Raw genomic sequence first — 19,575 nt, forward strand, 5'->3', positions numbered from 1 at the left:
TGACTGAGATCCGGGTCGGGAAATTGACAGATTGAGTCTTTGAAATTGTGAAATTGTGGGACGGAGACTATGTCCTTTGGGCTACGCCGTAAAAAAAAATACACAACGTTGAGAGGTTAATCATCCTGATTGTTCGCACCTGTGTTAGCATCACTTTACCAAATAACTGATTACTTCATTGATGTGCAGCATTCAGCACAGGTGTCCATGATTAACGATGTTCAGTGTGTTTAAGCTGATGTAATGTTTGATAAGGTTGATATAGAGCGATGTGTAGGTGGATTTAATTTTCTGTTGATTGATTGAATATATATATATATATATCACCCTCAATTGACCTCTTTTTCCCTCCCTTTCCCCCCCCTTTTTCCCCCCCTTTTCCCCCCTTTTTCCCCCCTTTTCCCCCCATTCCCCCCCCCCCCCTTTTTCCTGGTTTCCACCACCAGCTTGGACACATTGCTGCAATGTGGGATCGTACAAGCAGCCACAGTCGTCGTGGTGGACAAGGAGAGCACCATGTCTGCTGAAGAGGACTTCATGGCAGATGCAAAGACCATCGTCAATGTGCAGACAATGTTTAGGTGCCCAAGGATGTCAAACTGTTGATGTCAAGAGATGACGTCATTCTGCTGGTCCTTTGGAGTTTTCCCATTGGTTTACCTGTATTGTACTGGGATTCACACCTTCCATCCAAGACTGCACGCTCGTTTTCTCTGCTATTTTTCAGGCTTTTTCCGAACCTCAACATCATCACAGAACTCACTCATCAGGCCAACATGCGTTTTATGCAGTTTCGTGCCAAGGACGACTACTCTCGTTTACTCGCCAAACTCGAGAAAGTGAGAAACCTCTTTCCCTCAAACTTGTCGCTATCCCACACTCCCCTTTTCTTCCCCCACACTCCCCTTTTCTTCCCCCATACTCCCCTTTTCTTCCTCCACACTCCCCTTTTCTTCCCCCACACTCCCCTTTTCTTCCCCAACACTCCCCTTTTCTTCCCCCACACTCCCCTTTTCTTCCCCCACACTCCCCTTTTCTTCCCCCACACTCCCCTTTTCTTCCCCCACACACCCTTTTCTTCCCCCACACACCCTTTTCTTCCCCCACACTCCCCTTTTCTTCCCCCACACACCCTTTTCTTCCCCCACACACCCTTTTCTTCCCCCACACTCCCCTTTTCTTCCCCCACACTCCCCTTTTCTTCCCCCACACTCCCCTTTTCTTCCCCCACACTCCCCTTTTCTTCCCCCACACTCCCCTTTTCTTCCCCCACACTCCCCTTTTCTTCCCCCACACTCCCCTTTTCTTCCCCCACACTCCCCTTTTCTTCCCCCACACTCCCCTTTTCTTCCCCCACACACCCTTTTCTTCCCCCACACACCCTTTTCTTCCCCCACACTCCCCTTTTCTTCCCCCACACACCCTTTTCTTCCCCCACACTCCCCTTTTCTTCCCCCACACTCCCCTTTTCTTCCCCCACACTCCCCTTTTCTTCCCCCACACTCCCCTTTTCTTCCCCCACACTCCCCTTTTCTTCCCCCACACTCCCCTTTTCTTCCCCCACACTCCCCTTTTCTTCCCCCACACTCCCCTTTTCTTCCCCCACACTCCCCTTTTCTTCCCCCATACTCCCCTTTTCTTCCCCCATACTCCCCTTTTATTCCCCCACACTCCCCCTTTCTTCCCCCATACTCCCCTTTTCTTCCCCCACACTCCCCTTTTCTTCCCCCACACTCCCCTTTTCTTCCCCCATACTCCCCTTTTCTTCCCCCAGACTCCCCTTTTCTTCCCCCAGACTCCCCTTTTCTTCCCCCACACTCCCCTTTTCTTCCCCCACACTCCTCTTTCCTTCCCCCACCGTTTCTTTTGCACTTTTTCTCTGTTTCAGCGCAGGAGGAGAAAGAGAAGGGCTCGAATTTGGCCTTCATGTTCCGCCTTCCCTTTGCTGCTGGGAAGGTGTTCAGTGTCAGCATGCTCGATACCTTGCTGTACCAGGTCGCTTTACATTTACCTCGCTCTGCATGTCAAATGAAACCCAATAACTGCTTCATCTCCAACTTTATTATGGAATATTTCCAGTTTCCTTTGTGTTTATAGTTTGATGCACTAACTCCTCATTTCAATCAGGGGCCATAACTTGCGCCACGTCCTCTGCAGGCTTTTGTGAAGGATTTTATGATTCCTATCATACGCTTGCTACTGGGCCTTGATACCACAAAAGGTTCCGGAAGTCTTTGTGTGGTAGGTACAGCACATGAGCATCTTTTCAGAGTTCATCTGTTTATTTTGCTTCCGATAATTACAATTTTTGACTTTCCTCTATCACCCCTTCCCCACCCCAATTTTTTGACCTTTTATTTTTAATCTTGACCCATTCCCACACCCCCGTTTTCTCCTTCCCCACACCCATATTTGCCCTTTCACTCTCCCATTTGTCCTATCTACTCCGAACCTCCTTTCCCTGCTATCAATACTTCAGATATTTTCTATCAATTCCGCTTCCCATCCAAATTCTAATTTTTTTATTAATTAATTTATTTTTTAGTATACAAAGTGGAGGCTCATGCAAGAGCTAACACATTGAACATGAAAACATGCACAGTCACACATAAAACATAATAAGGGAAGCGGGAGACAAGATGGGGAGAGAGAGAGGGAAGCACGCAAACACAACAGTAGAGAACAGGGACGTCGGGAGATCTGTGGAAGGGGGAGGGCTGGATGTAATGTGTGTGTATAACACCGCACCCCCACCAGGAATGTCACCATAGAATACACATTTACATCGAGATAATTGGGTGCTCACGCGTCCCTCAACTACCATGCATTCCGTCCAGCGGTTCAGCAGTGCATGGAGGTCAAACAAAGACACAAATAAATACAATTCTCAAATTATATATAATACTTGCAAAACTACCCCTACAGACAGGTTAATTCCCCCACCTTTATGTCTATGTTTGTATTTTATTATGACTTGTAATACCGGCTCCCACCAGGTGGTGCTCTACGATATAGGTTTACATAGAGGGAATCAGGTGCTCCCGAGACCCTTGGTCCCCGGAATTACGAGTTTGTTTTCTTACCCATCAAAAGTCTGCCCATGCGCTCCCCTTCACCCTCTCTCACCCCTCCCTCCCCTCCGCCACCCTGAGTACAACCACTAATCTTCAACTAACTCCTTTCGGCGGTTCGGGAAGGCATTGAGGTCAGACAAACAAACAGACAGACACTTCTCAAATTATATATTGCATGATGATTTCCCATAACTTTTCTGGACCCTCACACCCATTACTGTATATGGGAAAGAACCCCTTTCTCCTCCTTATGTCTGTCTATTCCCAACTTCCTTTCTCTTCACCGAACACTCTTAATTTGTCCTTCCTATTTCCAATCCCCCATCCTAAGCCCTTCAACTGAATGTAATGTGCAGATTTTGTCTTATCTCTTATATAGTTGCTCCCTCAGCAAGTTGTAATAATTCAGCTTCAACGTAAACGTTAAGGTTACCACATGCTTTGACCTAAACATCAGCTTCAATGCCACCCATCCTCAGATGCACGTGACTCAAAGTCAGATGAGGTTCAATACCTATGGGCGGCTTTATGGACATCTTAGCGCCTCCACTGGGGAAATTCCCATCGGAGTATATCGTACTGAGAACCATTCCGTCATGTCAGAGGTATGGTTAGCAAGATGCATTTCTTCCCTGCTTAGTTCTCCGGTAAGCTAATGGTCTTCATGTACACCTCATTGCTTTCCGAATTAGTAGAGCGACACTCAGGAGAGCACATAGTCTCACCTCGCACGCTCATTCTGCACAAAAATACCATCGTTAACTGTACGGCCCATATACACACCTGTGTCATCCATGCACCCAATTATGTCACATACATTACCATTATCTGTTGCTTTATTCATTATTGATTGATTATTAGGATATTCAACAACCACTTTTGTACACACATTAAGGCTAAATTGCGTCAATGAAGATGAATATGAAAAAAAAATTCAAACTATATTCCCGTAATATGGCTAATCGACCATATGTATGAAGTTTCGCATCGATCAGTCAAGCGGTGCTGCAGAAGATGTTTTTTAATTCCTATTTTCAATCCAATATGGCCACCAGAAGACGTCACAAATGACATCATACATGTAATTCTTCATTCACATCGGGTCGTAGATCAGATATATGAAGTTTCAAAGTTTTCGGATAAGGATTTCGATTCGACCAATTATTGCTGGAAAACCACTTCACCAATGACATCGTTATCACCCTATATAACCCATGGGGAGTTCATGACATGTGCGAAGTTTCAAATTTTTTTCGTTGGGGAGTCCCTCCCATGTTTAAAGTTTTTCACATCGAACGGACAAGCGGTTACAGAAAAAAAACATGTTTAAAGTGAAAATATGTCGACGTGTACTCACAGACAGAGGCATTGCAATAGACTCGTAACTCCTTTGGGACGAGACTAAATAACCTATTATGGATCCCTGAATCAGGGTTTTATGGCCACATAGAAAGTATAGGAACAAAGTTTAGAATTAAATATTTAATTAATTGATTATGTATAATTAATTGTATGATTATTATTAATATTGATGATGTCATGAACTTTTAAACCCTTATTAATTCCCTTCCAAGGGACCTCATTGCAGGAGGATGCCATTAATTAGACCCATCAAGCCTGTGCAATGGTTGCCAACCTTTTTTGTCCATACTCTCTCCTGTTTAAATTCTGGGCATTAAGAAAGTAGCGGGTACCATTTTACGTCTTTGGCATGACTCGGCCATGATTTGAACCACCGAACTCCCAGACTCGAGTTTTAACCATTACACCACCGAGGCTGGTGATTCCTGAGCGGAAACTATTTTGAAACAATGATGTCCTTGAAAAAATCACTCACTTTATCCCTCCACTGTAACTCAAAATACTTTCCTGATGTGTCGATTGATTCCGGAAGTCCCAGATCTCGGAGGCGGTAAAACAAGACGACTCCAGCGATGGAACCTTGCTGACGAGATTTAATAGTGTGCGTTGGACCAACCATAAAGTGAGGAGGTCTCAGGTCATCACGAGTGGCGACGCAAGCCCCGAGAGCCAGAAATTTGAACGTTGGCAGCTCGCAAAGTATGTGAAGACCCGCATGGAGCAGCTGGGTCTTCCCACCAAAGGCTACGGTACAAGCAGCATGAGGAATGATGTTGGAATGGGAGTTTTTCTCTGCAGATACACGTAGAATCGTTTACAGTGAAGAAAGATGTATTTTTTAAATATAAAGTTATACAACCACATGCACAGGGTGAGTCATAAGTCCCACGAGTAAGAATAACATATTACATTAATACATAATAACAGGAGTAGTAATAACATATAACAGTAATACAACAATTACAATACCACCTTAGACATCGAGTGCACCTATATGATGTCTGCCATTGTCATGGCACAAGATAACTTTTCTCCACATGCGATGTGAAAACCGACACAAAATACCATGTGTTATGATGCCAAATACCATATGTTATGTACCAAAATACGATGTGTTATGATGCCAAATACCATATGTTATGTACCAAAATACGATGTGTTATGATGCCAAATACCATATGTTATGTACCAAAATACGATGTGTTATGATGCCAAATACCATATGTTATGTACCAAAATACGATGTGTTATGGTGCTAAATACCATATGTTGTGGTGCCAAAATGCCACATGTTATAGCACCAAAATACAAAGTGTTATGGTGTCAAATACCTTTTGTTATGTTGCCAAAATACATGTTATGACACCAAAATACCTTTTGTTATGTACAAAAATATGTGTTGTGGTGCCAAAATACCAACTGTTATGGTGCCCAATACCATGTGTTATGGTGCCAAAATACCAAGTGTCATGGGGCCAAAATACCATGTGTCATGGTGCCAAAATACCACGTTTCATGGGGCCAAAATACCATGTGTCATGGTGCCAAATACCTTGTTATGTTGCCAAAATACCTTGTGTTATGGCGCCAAAATACCTTGTGTTATGGCGCCAAAATACCTTGTGTTATGTTGCCAAATACCTTGTGTTATGGTGCCAAAATACCTTGTGTTATGGCGCCAAATACCTTGTGTTATGGTGCCAAATATCTTGTGTTATGTTGCCAAAATACCTTGTGTTATGGCACCAAAATACCTTGTGTTATGGCGCCAAAATACCTTGTGTTATGTTGCCAAATACCTTGTGTTATGGTGCCAAAATACCTTGTGTTATGGCGCCAAATACCTTGTGTTATGGCGCCAAATACCTTGTGTTATGTTGCCAAATACCTTGTGTTATGGCGCCAAATACCTTGTGTTATGTTGCCAAATACCTTGTGTTATGGTGCCAAAATACCTTGTGTTATGGCGCCAAATACCTTGTGTTATGTTGCCAAATACCTTGTGTTATGGCACCAAAATACCTTGTGTTATGTTGCCAAATACCTTGTGTTATGGCGCCAAAACACCTTGTGTAATGGTGCCAAAATACCTTGTGTAATGGTGCCAAAATACCTTGTGTTATGGCGCCAAATACCTTGTTATGGCACCAAAATACCTTGTGTTATGTTGCCAAAATACCTTGTGTTATGTTGCCAAAATACCTTGTGTTATGGCGCCAAATACCTTGTGTTATGGTGCCAAAATACCTTGTGTTATGGCGCCAAATACCTTGTGTTATGGTGCCAAAATACCATGTGTTATGGTGCCAAAATACCATGTGTTATGTTGCCAAAATACCTTGCGTTATGTTGCTAAAATACCTTGTATTATGGCGCCAAATACCTTGTGTTGTGGTGCCAAAATACCTAGTGTTATGTTGCCAAAATACCTTGTCTTATGGCGCCAAATACTTTGTGTTATGTTGCCAAAATACCATGTGTTATGGTGCCAAATACCTTGTGTTATGGCACCAAAATACCTTGTGTTATGTTGCCAAATACCTTGTGTTATGTTGCCAAATACCTTGTGTTATGGCGCCAAATACCTTGTGATATGGCGCCAAAATACCTTGTGTTATGGCGCCAAATACCTTGTGTTATGGCACCAAAATACCTTGTGTTATGTTGCCAAATACCTTGTGTTATGGCACCAAAATACCTTGTGTTATGTTGCCAAATACCTTGTGTTATGGCGCCAAATACCTTTTGTTATGGTGCCAAAATACCTTCTGTTATGGCGCCAAAATACCTTGTGTTATGTTGCCAAAATACCTTGTGTTATGGCGCCAAATACCTTGTGTTATGGTGCCAAAATACCATGTGTTATGTTGCCAAAATACCTTGTGTTATGTTGCCAAAATACCTTGTGTTATGGTGCCAAATACCTTGTGTTGTGCTGCCAAAATACCTTGTTATGTTGCCAAAATACCTTGTCTTATGGCACCAAATACCTTGTGTTATGTAGCCAAAATACCATGTGTTATGGTGCCAAATACCTTGTGTTATGGCACCAAAATACCTTGTGTTATGTTGCCAAATACCTTGTGTTATGTTGCCAAATACCTTGTGTTATGGCACCAAAATGCCTTGTGTTATGTTGCCAAATACCTTGTGTTATGTTGCCAAATACCTTGTGTTATGGCGCCAAAATACCTTGTGTTATGGCACCAAATACCTTGTGTTATGGCTTCAAATACCTTGTGTTATGTTGCCAAATACCTTGTGTTATGTTGCCAAAATACCTTGTGTTATGTTGCCAAATACCTTGTGTTATGGCACCAAAATACCTTGTGTTATGTTGCCAAATACCTTGTGTTATGTTGCCAAATACCTTATGTTATGGTGCCAAAATACCTTGTTATGTTGCCAAAATACCTTGTGTTATGGCGCCAAATACCTTGTGTTATGGCGCCAAATACCTTGTGTTATGGTGCCAAATACCTTGTGTTATGTTGTCAAAATACCTTGTGTTATGTTGCTAAAATACCTTGTTTTATGGTGCCAAATACCTTGTGTTATGGGTCCAAAATACCTTGTGTTATGGCGCCAAATACCTTGTGTTATGGCGCCAAATACCTTGTGTTATGGCGCCAAATACCTTGTGTTATGTTGCCAAAATTCCTTGTGTTATGGCGCCAAATACCTTGTGTTATGGCGCCAAAATACCTTGTGTTATGGGTCCAAAATACCTTGTGTTATGGGTCCAAAATACCTTGTGTTGTTGCCAAAATACCTTGTTATGTTGCCAAAATACCTTGTTTTATGGTGCCAAATACCTTGTGTTATGGGTCCAAAATACCTTGTGTTATGGCGAGAAATACCTTGTGTTATGGCGCCAAATACCTTGTGTTATGGCGCCAAATACCTTGTGTTATGTTGCCAAAATTCCTTGTGTTATGGCGCCAAATACCTTGTGTTATGGCGCCAAAATACCTTGTGTTATGGGTCCAAAATACCTTGTGTTATGGGTCCAAAATACCTTGTGTTATGGCGCCAAATACCTTGTGTTATGGCGCCAAAATTCCTTGTGTTATGGTGCCAAATACCTTGTGTTGTGGTGCCAAAATACCTTGTTATGTTGCCAAAATACCTTGTCTTATGGCACCAAATACCTTGTGTTATGTAGCCAAAATACCATGTGTTATGGTGCCAAATACCTTGTGTTATGGCACCAAAATACCTTGTGTTATGTTGCCAAATACCTTGTGTTATGTTGCCAAATACCTTGTGTTATGGCACCAAAATACCTTGTGTTATGTTGCCAAATACCTTGTGTTATGTTGCCAAATACCTTGTGTTATGTTGCCAAATACCTTGTGTTATGGCGCCAAAATACCTTGTGTTATGGCGCCAAATACCTTGTGTTATGGCTTCAAATACCTTGTGTTATGTTGCCAAATACCTTGTGTTATGTTGCCAAAATACCTTGTGTTATGGCACCAAAATACCTTGTGTTATGTTGCCAAATACCTTGTGTTATGTTGCCAAATACCTTGTGTTATGGCGCCAAAATACCTTGTTATGTTGCCAAAATACCTTGTGTTATGGCGCCAAATACCTTGTGTTATGGCGCCAAATACCTTGTGTTATGGCGCCAAATACCTTGTGTTATGGCACCAAAATACCTTGTGTTATGTTGCCAAATACCTTGTGTTATGGCGCCAAATACCTTGTGTTATGGTGCCAAAATACCATGTGTTATGTTGCCAAAATACCTTGTGTTATGTTGCCAAAATACCTTGTGTTATGGCGCCAAATACCTTGTGTTGTAGTGCCAAAATACCTTGTTATGTTGCCAAAATACCTTGTCTTATGGTGCCAAATACCTTGTTATGTAGCCAAAATACCATGTGTTATGGTGCCACATACCTTGTGTTATGGCACCAAAATACCTTGTGTTATGTTGCCAAATACCTTGTGTTATGTTGCCAAATACCTTGTGTTATGGCGCCAAATATTTTGTGTTATGTTGCCAAATACCTTGTGTTATGTTGCCAAAATACCTTGTGTTATGTTGCCAAATACCTTGTGTTATGGCACCAAAATACCTTGTGTTATGTTGCCAAATACCTTGTGTTATGGCGCCAAAATACCTTGTGTTATGGCGCCAAAATACCTTGTGTTATGGCGCCAAATACCTTGTGTTATGGTGCCAAAATACCTTGTTATGTTGCCAAAATACCTTGTGTTATGGCGCCAAATACCTTGTGTTATGGAACCAAAATACCTTGTGTTATGTTGCCAAATACCTTGTGTTATGTTGCCAAATACCTTGTGTTATGGCACCAAAATACCTTGTGTTATGGTGCCAAATACGTTGTGTTATGTTGTCAAAATACCTTGTGTTATGTTGCCAAAATACCTTGTTTTATGGCGCCAAATACCTTGTGTTATGGGTCCAAAATACCTTGTGTTATGGCGCCAAATACCTTGTGTTATGGCGCCAAATACCTTGTGTTATGGCACCAAAATATCTTGTGTTGTTGCCAAAATACCTTGTGTTATGTTGCCAAAATACCTTGTTTTATGGCGCCAAAATACATTGATTTATGTTGCCAAAATACCTTGTGTTATGGGTCCAAAATACCTTGTGTTATGGCGCCAAATACCTTGTGTTATGTTACCAAAATTCCTTGTGTTATGGCGCCAAAATACCTTGTGTTATGGGTCCAAAATACCTTGTGTTGTAGTGCCAAAATACCTTGTGTTATGTTGCCAAAATACCTTGTGTTATGGGTCCAAAATACCTTGTGTTATGGCGCCAAATACCTTGTGTTATGGCGCCAAAATTCCTTGTGTTATGGTGCCAAATACCTTGTGTTGTGGTGCCAAAATACCTTGTTATGTTGCCAAAATACCATGTGTTATGGTGCCAAATACCTTGTGTTATGGCACCAAAATACCTTGTGTTATGTTGCCAAATACCTTGTGTTATGTTGCCAAATACCTTGTGTTATGTTGCCAAATACCTTGTGTTATGTTGCCAAATACCTTGTGTTATGGCGCCAAAATACCTTGTGTTATGGCGCCAAATACCTTGTGTTATGGCTTCAAATACCTTGTGTTATGTTGCCAAATACCTTGTGTTATGTTGCCAAAATACCTTGTGTTATGTTGCCAAATACCTTGTGTTATGGCACCAAAATACCTTGTGTTATGTTGCCAAATACCTTGTGTTATGTTGCCAAATACCTTGTGTTATGTTGCCAAATACCTTGTGTTATGGCGCCAAAATACCTTGTTATGTTGCCAAAATACCTTGTGTTATGGCGCCAAATACCTTGTGTTATGGTGCCAAATACCTTGTGTTATGTTGTCAAAATACCTTGTGTTATGTTGCCAAAATACCTTGTTTTATGGTGCCAAATACCTTGTGTTATGGGTCCAAAATACCTTGTGTTATGGCGCCAAATACCTTGTGTTATGGCGCCAAATACCTTGTGTTATGGCGCCAAAATACCTTGTGTTGTTGCCAAAATACCTTGTTATGTTGCCAAAATACCTTGTTTTATGGCGCCAAATACCTTGTGTTATGGCGCCAAATACCTTGTGTTATGGTCCAAAATACCTTGTGTTATGGCGAGAAATACCTTGTGTTATGGCGCCAAATACCTTGTGTTATGGCGCCAAAATACCTTGTGTTATGTTGCCAAAATACCTTGTGTTATGGGTCCAAAATGCCTTGTGTTATGGCGCCAAATACCTTGTGTTATGTTGCCAAAATTCCTTGTGTTATGGCGCCAAATACCTTGTGTTATGGCGCCAAAATACCTTGTGTTATGGGTCCAAAATACCTTGTGTTATGGCGCCAAATACCTTGTGTTATGGCGCCAAAATTCCTTGTGTTATGGCGCCAAATACCTTGTGTTATGGCGCCAAAATACCTTGTGTTATGGGTCCAAAATACCTTGTGTTATAGTGCCAACATATGTTATGGTGCCAAATGAATATTGAATGCATTATTTTAGTTCATCAACATGTGCCATGTGATGTTCTGCAACCTTAGCTTTGACGTATCCTCATAAAGCATCGTCACAAGTGGTCAGGTGAGGACCGTGCGGTGACCACAGAAGTTTTGGCGAAGACCTGCCAATCCAACGGTTGGGAAAAAATTGATTGAGGTAATTTTGCAGCACACACGAATGATGCGCAGGTGCCTCCTCCTGCTGGAAATAAATCTCATGGGCTAGTCCGCGTTGTTCAACATCAGGGATCAGGCGTCAGGTAATTCTCCAACATATGCGGATATGACTGCTGATTGACCGATGCATCAAAATCTAAGGACCAATGATGTGGTGGGCAGATAACGCCGCCCAAACCATAACATGTGGTGGATGGTCTTGCACTTCCTCAACATAAGGTGGATTGGCATCACTCCAAAAGTAAACATTGTGTGGAGATGAACTGTGGTAAACAGCACACTCATCACTAAACATAACCTTTGACCTTTTAGGAATTGTATCAAAGTGTTGCAGTGTTCTGTCTCAGGTGGACACATCAAAGTCTGTCACGAGCTGTCAACCTGTTTTCATGATCTGCATCTGACGAGTCACAAAGGACAGTTGGTTTATATGGTTCCATGTGAAGTCCTTCCTTCATTGTGTGACGTAACGATGAATCCGAAACACCCAACGTTTCCATGATGATTTTTTTCAGAGATCTGAGAACAGATGTTTTAATGTTTTGAATTCCCAAATCATGAATGTTTGGTTGGTTGTTGCGTTTGCTGTCGAGGACACTTCCAGTCAAAATGTCCTTTTCCCCCAAAGATGAAGATTTCATTTTGACGGCGCTGGATTTCCAAACGCTCCTCAACCTTTTCTTGCACCTGTTTCATCGTCCCGTTTGTGTTTCTCCTCTCGTGGTACCACACCATTGCTACCAACCTCTGTTCGACTGTAAATGGACTTGGTTTAATGTATTATTTGTATTGTCTGAAAAAGGAAAACAATACAAATACATATGGTTCAATCAAATCTTGCATGAGCAGCTAAAACGGTGTCCTGGGACTTCTGACTCACATGTAGATTGTGGAGTTCAATGATGCAAATAGAGTAAAGTACACGATGTTGAGTTAAGGTGAACATTGGTTGTTTCTCCCCAGCATTATCCCTTTGTTTAGGCCTCAGGGTGTGGTTAGGGTGAAGGAGCCTTTTGTTTTGATTCTTTAATTGAGACCCTCGCTGATGTTGGGCCATGGGGTCTTCCAACTCAAGTTGATGGTTTTATCTGTGCAGATGAAACAAGTGAGCAGGAAAACACCCTTTCCTATGTGCTGATCAACCCACCTTCGGACTTTTCCTTAGCACTCAATGACATCATGTGAGTTTTGAAGCCATGTGTAAGAAGTTGTTTGTAAGAAGTTTTTTCACAATGTGAGGTCTGAAGTTTTTAAAATACATTTGAAAAAATTTTGGCCTGTTTAACATTCCCATCTGAGCCCTCAGCTCATTTTGCTGTATTCCTAGGTTCAGGTCCAACATACTATGTTGATTTGTCCATATTCTCCTGTCGTGTATTTAATCTGACGTACACTGACGTCTCCTCATGGGTTTGTCCTGAATGCAATTGAAATGTACATTTGCATGTACATGGTGGCCTGAAAGTTGCTTTACCCCTCCATTGGAAGGTATTCCTTCTTAAACTTCTCCAATATACAGATTTTATTGTGCAGTACAGTCAAACGTCGCCATCTGCATGTTCATGGTCCTTGATTTCACGTGTCTGCCCTTAACGCTTGGACACCCTTTCTCTACCTCTGGGCCGACACTTCCGCATACTCTTGGAAACAGTGAACCCTACCCACCTTAAACTCGTTCAGTTTTCATAAGGTTTTTAATACTTTGAATTTTGGATAACAGTATTTTCTTTAATGTAACATTACGTGTTAAATTATCATAATACTGTATCTGAGGGTAAAAAATATCTAAAAATTTGAAAATGAACATTCTGCATCTTCGGGTATCGGCCACATTGTTGTCTCCTGGCAGCTTCCTTGTGGCGGTTGGTGAGGTGTGGTCCTGTATTTTTTGTGGTAAAACTTTGGATACTGGTTATTTAACCATGGGCCCCCAAAACATCCATTAGGTGGTGCATTTGCTGAAGAGCAGAACATGAAAGTGATGACATTAGTGCAATAAGTTAAAATATCAGATCGATTTGAGAGTGATGCACGTGTCTATAAGTTATTAATGATTTTTGTGTTTAAATTTTGGGGCTGGAATGTATCTCATTGACTTCCATGTTATAAACTGGTCGTGTTTCGCGTTTCGCGGAAGTTTACAGGAACGGAACCCCCGCGGACGGTGAGGTTTACTGTACTTGCAATTAATTGATCAGTCATAGCTGTATGTGGTCCATCATTCTCCTTGCACCACTGAATTCGGTGACAAGTCCTCTAAGACATCTCGTGTAGCATTTGTGGAGGAGCTGTGCGAAAAAGGCCATGCCTGCAGCACACAGTTCTTCAATCATCCTATACCCATTTGTCGACACTTTATCATTGATGGTGCCCCACAACGACTCGTCTGGAGTCGTTGTATCTGGACTACGTGGTGGCTATGGTAGAGGAGCTGGTGATCCACATCCAATCCATCGTTGAGGAAACGTTTCATTGGGATCATCCTGAACATGCAATGCTAAATGGGCAGGTGCACCATGTTGTGAAAAACCAGACACCATCAGCTATTCCTGGAGTGACAAGTCGTGGTACCAGACAGTTTCTTAACTTCTGCTAAGAAAACCAGACAGTTTCTTAATTTCTGCTAGTAAGCTACACCGTTTACCAGTCCATTAAAAAAATAAGGGCCAAATGAATGTCTTGAGGTCATTCCTGCCCATTTTATCATGTGATCAGGATGATTTTCCAATTCCAATGTCAAGTGTGGATTTTCCTTAGACTAAAACACGACATTTTGTGTCCACAAGCTTTAATAGATGGCGCATTCATCCAAAAACACTTTTCTTTGAGGCATGGCAGTCGGGACGGTGTCAAGCAAGACATTGCATGATGTGCAGCACCAATCCATGTCGGCATCATTCACTTCATTCACAAACTAGATGGTATTCATAGAACACTTACCCTGCGCAGTCAACTTGGTGCGAGCCAACTCTTCTGTTTTTGAAGGTTTTTTAAAATATTTGATCCAATATGGCTGCCAGACCATGTGAGCGATGATATAATAAATTTATATTCTCTAATATAATTGTTGCATAGATCACGCTCAATAAATTTCAAACTGATCAGACTAAGCGTTGTCCCTGTCGAATTTTGACGTCATAATTATGGCACCAATGACGTCACCGTTAACAACACCTATTCCCCATATGGAGTTCTTTACAATGAGCCACGTTTCAATTTTTTCCATAGAGCAGTTTTGGAGATATAGAGGTGCAAGGTTTTTCGGTTTTTCCAAGATGGCGCCTGTACCACGTGGCCTATGACGTCATACTTATCATTTTAGAAATTCTACAGAAGGAACCGCTCATATTCTGAAAATTTCGTGTCCATCGGACTAACAGTTGCTAAGAAAAATAAATTCATTACTCATCGAATCAAGCATTGTACTTGTCGAATTATGATGTCATAATGAAGGCACTGATGACATCATCATTACCATATCTTATTCCCTATGTGGAGTACTTGACAATAAGCCATGTTTCAATTTTTTCCATAGAGTGTGGTCGGAGATATAGAGGGGCAAAGTTTTTCGGTTTTTGCAACATGGCGCCTTTACCGCTGAACTATGGCGTCATAATTATCATTAAAATATTCTGCAGGAGGAGGCGCTCCTATGGTGAAAATTTCGTGTCAATCGGTCGAAGAATTGCAGAGAAACTACATTAATACTGATCTAATCAAGCGTTGTACTTGCCGAATTATGGAAAAATGGGGGGAAAAAATGGAAAAATCACGTGACCAATGACGTCAGAATTATCATTAGAACGATTCTACAGGAGGAGCCGCTCATATTCTGAAATGTTCATCGGACTAACAGTTGCAAAGGGAAAAAAAAATTCATACTGATCAGATCAAACGTTGTACTTGTCGAATTATGACGTCATTATTAAGGCACCGATAACATCATTAACATATCTTATTCCCCAAGGGAGTACTTGACAATTAGCCATGTCTCATTTTTTTCCATTAAGTGGTTTGGGGGATGTAGAGGTGTAATGTTTTTCCAAGATGGCGTCCGTATCACGTGACATATGATGTCATAATTATCAGCAAAACAATCTATAGGCAGAGGCGCTCCTACGGTAAACTTTCATGTCAATCGGACCAACGGTTGCCGAGAAAATGAATTTGTTAAATGCAGACACGGCGCACGTACGCAACCGAATGCTTAACCGCGGTTTCGCTTTGCGAGCGCAGGGTAATGATGGACGCCAGGGTTTCAACTGAAGATATTTTTTCATGTGAGTTTTCCTTGGGGTCTGCGGTATGCCAAGTTCACTAGATCTTATTAACTTTTTCGGTGACCGGTCAACTAATGCCAACAGAGCAGCACAAGTGTTTCTTCTTGTTGCTGATCGACTCCACTGCGCTTCTTGTCCTTCACACTTCCTGTTTCAAAATCCCATTTTTTTTAGACTTTAACGATGTCTTCTTTTGGGGAGAAGGTTTTCCAAAGCATTCCATGAAAGCTGTCTGAACTTGAGCATTTGGCCTGTGTGTGTCCTTGATGCACCCAAACACGAGCAACCAACCGCTCTTCGACACTGCAACAACTTGTGTCCGCCATGACGTCCAACTTCCTGCTGGGTCCCATGCGCAGTGAGCCAGTGTTTCCACAACCACCGCGGCTTAAGGGAAGATAGGGAGGGAGGTATGAGAAATTTAGCACAGGTAAAGCCAAATTTCAGGCCACCTTGTACCACCGTAAGATCATTATGTGGCTAAACAAATAACTTCCTTCCAGTGAACAGGCAAACTGAGGTTCCAGAATCGTTTTATACACAAAGAATTAAGTTAAGCACCCCCCCCCGTTTTTTTACAACCTCGCACATTACAAGTTTGTTGTCGTCAAAACAGTGTAATATACCCATGATATTGCTATATTTTCTGGAGAAGTGATATTATGGTCACATAAAAACATAACAATCATGCCGTTTTCAATATTTTATTCTGAATAATTTAAGGTGAAATTTTTTGGGAATTTTAGGCATATTTTCACCTCAATTTAAGTATGGAGCTATAGGTCCATCACGGACAGTGTGGATGACGTTTATGTTTTCTAACGTACAGTCATTGTTCTGAGAAGACCTCTAGCGATCTTTGCGTCAATAACGTGTGTAGGACCCACGTGATCGGATCACTGACTCAACCCTACGTCTCATAGACCCTGTAAGCCGTCGTATGCGTTGCTGTGGCAGGTTGTTCCATTCCCGATGTAATGCACGTTCCAATTCATCCAGATTGGCTATTGGGGGGACCATCTTCGCAATTTGCCAATGTATACATATACACAAAGAATATATATTAGGGGGTGCTTAACTTAATTCTTTGTGTATATAATGCTCGCCTCGAAGCTTTCTGGATTCTAAACTTGCTCGGAGCAAACCATCTTTAAGAGGTGACATTAAGCTACGTGTCTCGTCTCCATTATGGATATAAATGATTTCACAATATGGTTTGCAAAAGCAGATATTTGGGCCTGTAGACCCTAAATCATCATCATCATCATACTAAAATACGCACTTGTGTCTGTCCGTCTGTCTGATGAATTTTTGACCCCAATTCATTCCGTCCTTACTTATCCAATCTCAACCAAACTTGACAGGATGACCAAGGGTTACACAATGAAGGTTGTAGCACATTCATTTGCCCCCCTCCCCAAGGGGGTTTTCTCCCCCGAGCGGGTTTTCTCTGCCATTGCTGTCAATGGGTTGCGTGTTGAGGTGTATAGCCATATTAAGTTAGCTTCATCGTGGCGTTTGTCCAAAAAAGAAGATTTCTCGTGGCGTTTTTCCAAAGACGCTTTCAATAACAAAATTAATGATAATCACAAATTGTTAATGTTATTACAAAACAATATTAATACTAATAATGTCCCACTTCTCCAAGGCGTTTTTCCTGCAGTGATAACGTGTATAAATATCTTATAGTTATAATGGCGTTTCCGTGGGCGCAACGGCTTCTACAGGAAGTAAAAATATTATAAACCACAAACACGTCTGCTTAGCTTTTTAAACAGTCGCTAATGCTGTTTATAACACTAAATGAAGAAATTTGGAGGAATCCCGACATCCGTGAAGTAAGGTTTACTTACAGAACTGAGCAAATATCTACTGTACTCTATATAACCCACAAATGTTGGGTTAATATCATGGCCCTTTCTGTCGCTACCGTGGCATTTTTCGTAGCGGACTTTTGAAACTCGCTCCTGCTGTTTAATATGAAACTGAAAGGGAGAAGCTCGGGTTGTGCTCATTTACCAAGCAGCTAGCTAGCGCTTGCCAAGCCAGCCGTTCCTTAACGGTTTGGAATGGAGTGCTTGCTGAAATGCTTAAACCACTTGGCGATCTCTCCACAAGAAACTTGGTGAATGAACACACACCCGATGTTCTTGAGACCCGCCCATAGATCGACTGTAATCTATATACCCCAAAGAGGAATGACCCTTCCTGCAGCTCCCAGTTGTGTGCGGGGTTACTAGTTGATTTAAAATCTATTCCATTGCCATGTAGATTCTGAAAATTTAAAAAGAAATGTATGTTGACAGTGATGGAATATGAGAAAGAAGTTGACAACAGCAAAGCAGACTTTGTTTGAAAAGTAGGAATTGCAAGGAAATAAAATGGCACAGATTGAGTTCGAAGTTACATAAATGGATAGTGAGATATGGGATGATACATGATGGGTTTCATGCTCTTCCTTAGGTTTTAACTTCATTGAGTCTCTATAGCGGTATTTGTTCAATCATTTAGCACTGTATGCAGTAGTTATTATTATTATTACTACTTTGCATTTGAGGTGTCGGTTGCTTATACACGACTACTATTTCACTGCCCTTCCCTCTCACAGCTACCTGATCCGACCGGACCCCATGGCTGACCTTCCTACATCCCACGGATTCGGTGGACTTGGTTCTCGCACCTCTACCACAAAGTGCTACCATGAAGCTAAACGTTACTAACAATAAGGCTACTGATGTGAGGTGATGATGAGGTCATGGTCATGGTCATGATCAGGCATGTCAACATCAGATTCTCTTTATCGCTGGGAGTAGCACAGAGGAGGAAAAAGCTTGTAAAGCTCCTGAGTTTGTCTTCCTCCTTGAGATCTTTAATATTCTCAACCATCTGGGAATTCCTTTTGGTCGCCAAGTCATTTTAATCGTCCTGTCACTACTTGAACTCTCCATACTTCTAAGGACCAGGTGTATTACCTTGGTCATGAAAGAAAGGTTGGAGATGTGAACGAATGCTTCCTTATACATTTAAATGGCATGAAAATGTGAAGTCAGTATTACAAGTCAAACACGACACCATATATTTTGATATTTTCACTTGGAGATGTTGTAATGTGTGGTGAAGGGCTTGGGAGATCACTACGCATACATGATCAACACATTTTTGGTGTATCCAAATATTTCAGGGCCTCCAATCCATTGTTGACAATATGGATGTATTTTCACAAAAGTGGTTTCTTTGTCAATCAATTTTTGGAAAGTTCCATCCCTTCCTTCTTGGGAGGAAGCCCAACTCTCGGTGGGCATAAATGTTTTTGGAAAGTTCTCCAAAACTTTTGTATTCCTTCACTTGCTTCGGCGTGAAAATGTCATCAGAGTGCACTATGTATTAAACAACCTTTTTGTACATCACCTGCAGCCTGTTTGAGAGTTTTGAAACAAACATTGAAACACACGATGGGAGTGACTGGAGAAGACGGCACTTTATATTTTATTACCTGCAAAATCGAAGATTTTCGAGTATATTGGTCTATATTGTGTTACGTGCTCCTCCCCAAACCCCCTGGTCACGGTGTACCTCCGAGCCCCGAGAGGAGTCACGGCAGAAAGATGTGTTATTCTGTATCAAAGATCAATGGTGAAACCACATCAATTGTTACCAACAAACAAATATTGTATTAAGG

The 19,575-nt window shown here is 41.6% G+C and overlaps 1 protein-coding gene across 3 annotated transcripts in view; it reads left to right on the forward strand.

Annotated features, from left to right (window-relative positions):
• The window catches only part of LOC137439154 (potassium channel subfamily T member 1-like), a 270,273-nt gene extending 250,970 nt beyond the window's left edge, over nt 1–19,303 (forward strand). For 2 of the 3 annotated variants that reach the window (XM_078767829.1, XM_078767828.1), the window contains exons 22-29: nt 447–581; nt 728–839; nt 1,894–1,995; nt 2,158–2,241; nt 3,554–3,679; nt 4,969–5,185; nt 12,713–12,797; nt 18,505–19,303. In XM_078767829.1, coding sequence (XP_078623955.1) covers nt 447–581; nt 728–839; nt 1,894–1,995; nt 2,158–2,241; nt 3,554–3,679; nt 4,969–5,185; nt 12,713–12,797; nt 18,505–18,616 — 973 coding nt within the window. In that variant the 3' untranslated portion in view covers nt 18,617–19,303. The remainder of the gene's footprint in view (nt 1–446; nt 582–727; nt 840–1,893; nt 1,996–2,157; nt 2,242–3,553; nt 3,680–4,968; nt 5,186–12,712; nt 12,798–18,504) is intronic. The other variant, XM_068134879.2, reaches the window with a different exon arrangement.
• The last annotated feature ends 272 nt before the right edge of the window (nt 19,304–19,575 follow it).

The sequence above is a fragment of the Myxine glutinosa genome, chromosome 13 (assembly GCF_964187855.1).
Source record: "Myxine glutinosa chromosome 13, kmMyxGlut1.1, whole genome shotgun sequence".
Lineage (NCBI taxonomy): Eukaryota > Metazoa > Chordata > Myxini > Myxiniformes > Myxinidae > Myxine > Myxine glutinosa.